The sequence below is a fragment of the Camelina sativa genome, chromosome 6, assembly GCF_000633955.1.
Source record: "Camelina sativa cultivar DH55 chromosome 6, Cs, whole genome shotgun sequence".
NCBI classification, from domain to species: domain Eukaryota; kingdom Viridiplantae; phylum Streptophyta; class Magnoliopsida; order Brassicales; family Brassicaceae; genus Camelina; species Camelina sativa.
The window spans coordinates 19,893,737-19,897,239 of record NC_025690.1 but is presented as its reverse complement, the minus strand read 5'-3'; the positions used below and the strand labels follow the sequence as shown (position 1 = coordinate 19,897,239).

Genomic DNA, 3,503 nt, shown 5'->3' with positions numbered 1-3,503 from the left:
TAGTTACCACTTTTACTCTCTCTATTTTTGCAACAGTGCGAAAAGGAGTACCACATTGGATGTTTGAGTAGTCAGAATATTGTGGATTTAAAGGTGACCACATATAGCTTCAACCCCAGCTTACAATCTTCTGCGTTTGTTCACAGATTCGATCATTATATTTAGATTGTCTGCCCTGATTTCAGCTTACACAGGGTAATATGATATTCTGACAGGAATTACCTAAAGGAAATTGGTTTTGCTCCATGGACTGTACGAGGATCAACTCCACATTACAAAAGTTACTCCTTGGTGGGGCCGAGAAGCTTTCAGATTCTTCTTTGGGAATAATACGGACAAAACAAGGGAGTACTAATGTAGGTTCCATCAATAATCTTGACATCAGATGGAGGCTGATCAGCGGCAGAGTTACTTCTCCAGAGAGCCGAATGTTACTGTCTCAGGCATTGGCTATATTTCATGTGAGTGCCTCTACTGTTCGAAAGTTTAGAATTAGAACTCTGTGATGGCCACTTTTTGTTTCGATTAGATAATTAGTAGTTAAAAGATAGATGACGAATTGGTTTAGGTCATGGCTGATTCTCTTTCCATTTGATCTTGGCGGGAAAGTTATGGGGCAGGGTAACTAGCAAAGGCTGTGCATACTACACAGTACCCGAGGAAGGTTGCATAGGTTTACATTACCCGTAGTGTATAGTAAATTAAAATTTGAATCTTGTATATATATGAACTAAATTATCATCTTGATTTGGTTAGTATGTACATATATATCTATTTCTGTGCCTACAAGTTGAACCAAAGTAAGGCATTACCATGAATAAAAAGTACCCTCTTCTGGAGAATTTGTATAATATCGAAATGCAGAAACTTCTTGCGCAAGATTTATATCCCTCTGCATTTTTAATGGAAGCATATGGATATATGGCCGCTCTAACCGATAGGAATTTGCTAAACTCTACCATCGTGTCCTAAGTTTATGCGTGTTTTCTTACAGGATTGCTTTGATCCTATAGTTGATCCAATTTCTGGACGCAATCTTATTCCGAGAATGGTTTATGGGTGAGGACTTTTCCATCTATGCCTGCTTCAAGTAGGCTTGACTTTGATCCTTGTAACACTTTCAAATACTATCGATAACAATCACAAGTGCATGTTTTGTTTAGGAAGACTATGCAAGGACAAGACTACGGGGGAATCTGCTGTGCTGTTTTGACTGTTAAGTAAGATCTTTTCCCTGTCGCTATCTAACAAGAAGCCATATTTATACTGCGGTTAGGCATTGATTTCGCTTTTTCTGCTGCTAATTTACACAGTGCGACTGTTGTTACTGCTGGACTACTACGAGTATTTGGCCGAGAGGTTGCAGAACTTCCATTAGTTGCAACACGCATGTGTAGCCGAGAGAAGGTGATGTCTTCTTGGCTCTTTAAAAACTATATCTAGAAGCGAAAGGCTGTTTCCTGATTGACTTCAGAGGTTCCTTCCTTAACCGAGTTTTCATGGGGTTTTGTACAAAACAGGGCTACTTTCAATTGCTCTTTTCCTGCATTGAGAAGCTACTCTCATTCCTTAATGTTGAAAGCATCGTGGTTCCAGCAGCTGAAGAGGCAGAGCCCTTATGGATTAAGAAATTTGGGTTCAGGAAACTTGTACCTGAACAGGTAAAACGATGGATTTGACACGCTTGTGAATTGTGTAGTTTTAGAAATTTATTCTAAGAGAATCTCATAACTATTAAACCCTTCACTGCTACAGCTCAGCAAGTACATAAAGACGTGCTACCAAATGGTGAGGTTCAAAGGAGCATCCATGCTGCAGAAACCGGTGCACTCGCACCAAGTCGTTGACAATAAGATCGAAACCAGTGTATCTTTAGAAGAAAAAATTGATTTGAAACAACCCAATGAGTTGTATGTTCATCCTTTGTGTTGAGGTAAAGCAAGTCATGTATTTGGTTAAAGATGGATTAAAGAGTGAAGGGCTTAGGAGGTTTTAAATGAGTTTTTACAGCAGAGACGTGTAAATTTTGTAGATGCGGAGCTTTTTTTTGGTTACATATTAGGTTCACATTTCTTACAAAAAAGAATGGTGAATGTTTTTGTTTGGATATATCATAATCATGGTCGTTACTTTCTTTACAGATTATGCTCTTCTGATATCATATTTGTTGAAATACTGTATCTACCAAAATTATTATTATGAAAGCAAATTTTTAGTGTGATCCAGTCATCACTGTTGAAAAAGAGTGTTTACTCTAGAGGGAAATACTTGAAATATATGTAAAAACAAATTTCAAGATTTAGTAGGCTTATTAGAGCATGTGCATTGAGCTCTCTTACATGTCTTTTCATAATTAGTTCAAATTTTATTAAGATAAATCATATCCAGAACAGTTTAAAAAATTAATGAAATAATTTATATTTATTGTTTTTATATTTTTTAATTAATAATAAAGAAAATTATCTATCTAACAAGCTCTATTATGCATGACTTAGTACTTTTCATATTTTAAATATGTTTTAAGCAAATGTTAAGCATTTTTTGTGCAATTTCTTACAATGAAGAATGTTTGTATTTGGCTAATATCAAGACAATTACTTTCTATTCAAATTATGCTCTTAGTTATGTCATTTTTATTCAAATATCTATCTACCGAGATTATTATTATTAAAGCAAATTTATAGTGGGATCCAGTTATCATTGTTGTTGGTTTTGCATAAAACCACGTAATATTAATAGCGACATCATCTCTAGAAAAAATACTAGGACGCGATTCTCTTTTTTTCTCTGTTGATCTGAATGGTCTTTGTAACTTCACCAAAGTCCAGAACGCGATTGATGTTGTACCTGATTTAAGCCTTTCAAGGACCCTCATTATCATCAACTCAGGAGTTTACAACCTATGTTCTTTAAGTTCTTTATGTATGTTCTCTGTTCTAATGATGTATGTTTTCATGAAAAAACAGAGAGTAAAAAGAAGGCAAACATTTTGATGCAAGGGAGAGGATATGAAAGAACAACCATTTAATGGAATGATAGTGCTCACTCATCAGGAGGCACGACAAATAGCTACACTTTTGCTATCTTTGCAAATAATTTTGTGGCTTATAATGGGGCTGTTCGTTTGATCGCCGCAAGTAGTTGCGGCTGCGGCAGACGCAAGTTTAGCTGTTCGTTTGGTCGCCGCCGATAGTTGCGGCATGACGCAGCGGCAGACGCAGCGTTCTGCGATTAATTTTTTTGGACGCGGATTGAATTCAACGTCAGAGACGAAAAGTTGCGTTATATGAAGTAAATAACAAATATACCCTTGTTTTCTTCAAAAGATTACAAAACAACTAACCCTAAATTAACTCTCTTATCTCGTCTTCTCCGTCGCCACCATGGTTCTTCTTCTTCTCTAAGCTTCGTCATCTCCATCTCTCTGGGTAATTACTATACAAATCCAAAGCTTGGTGAACAACTTCTCTATTTCATCCTCTTCTCTCTTCTCTATTTCAGTC

General features: G+C 36.5%; 1 protein-coding gene across 1 annotated transcript in view; it reads left to right on the top strand.

Moving 5' to 3' along the window:
* LOC104792451 overlaps window positions 1–2,140 on the top strand; it is a 7,747-nt gene extending 5,607 nt beyond the window's left edge. Inside the window, exons 16-21 of the mRNA XM_010518594.2 lie at window positions 216–461; window positions 995–1,059; window positions 1,164–1,220; window positions 1,314–1,407; window positions 1,521–1,661; window positions 1,756–2,140. Coding sequence (XP_010516896.1) covers window positions 216–461; window positions 995–1,059; window positions 1,164–1,220; window positions 1,314–1,407; window positions 1,521–1,661; window positions 1,756–1,932 — 780 coding nt within the window. The 3' untranslated portion in view covers window positions 1,933–2,140. The remainder of the gene's footprint in view (window positions 1–215; window positions 462–994; window positions 1,060–1,163; window positions 1,221–1,313; window positions 1,408–1,520; window positions 1,662–1,755) is intronic.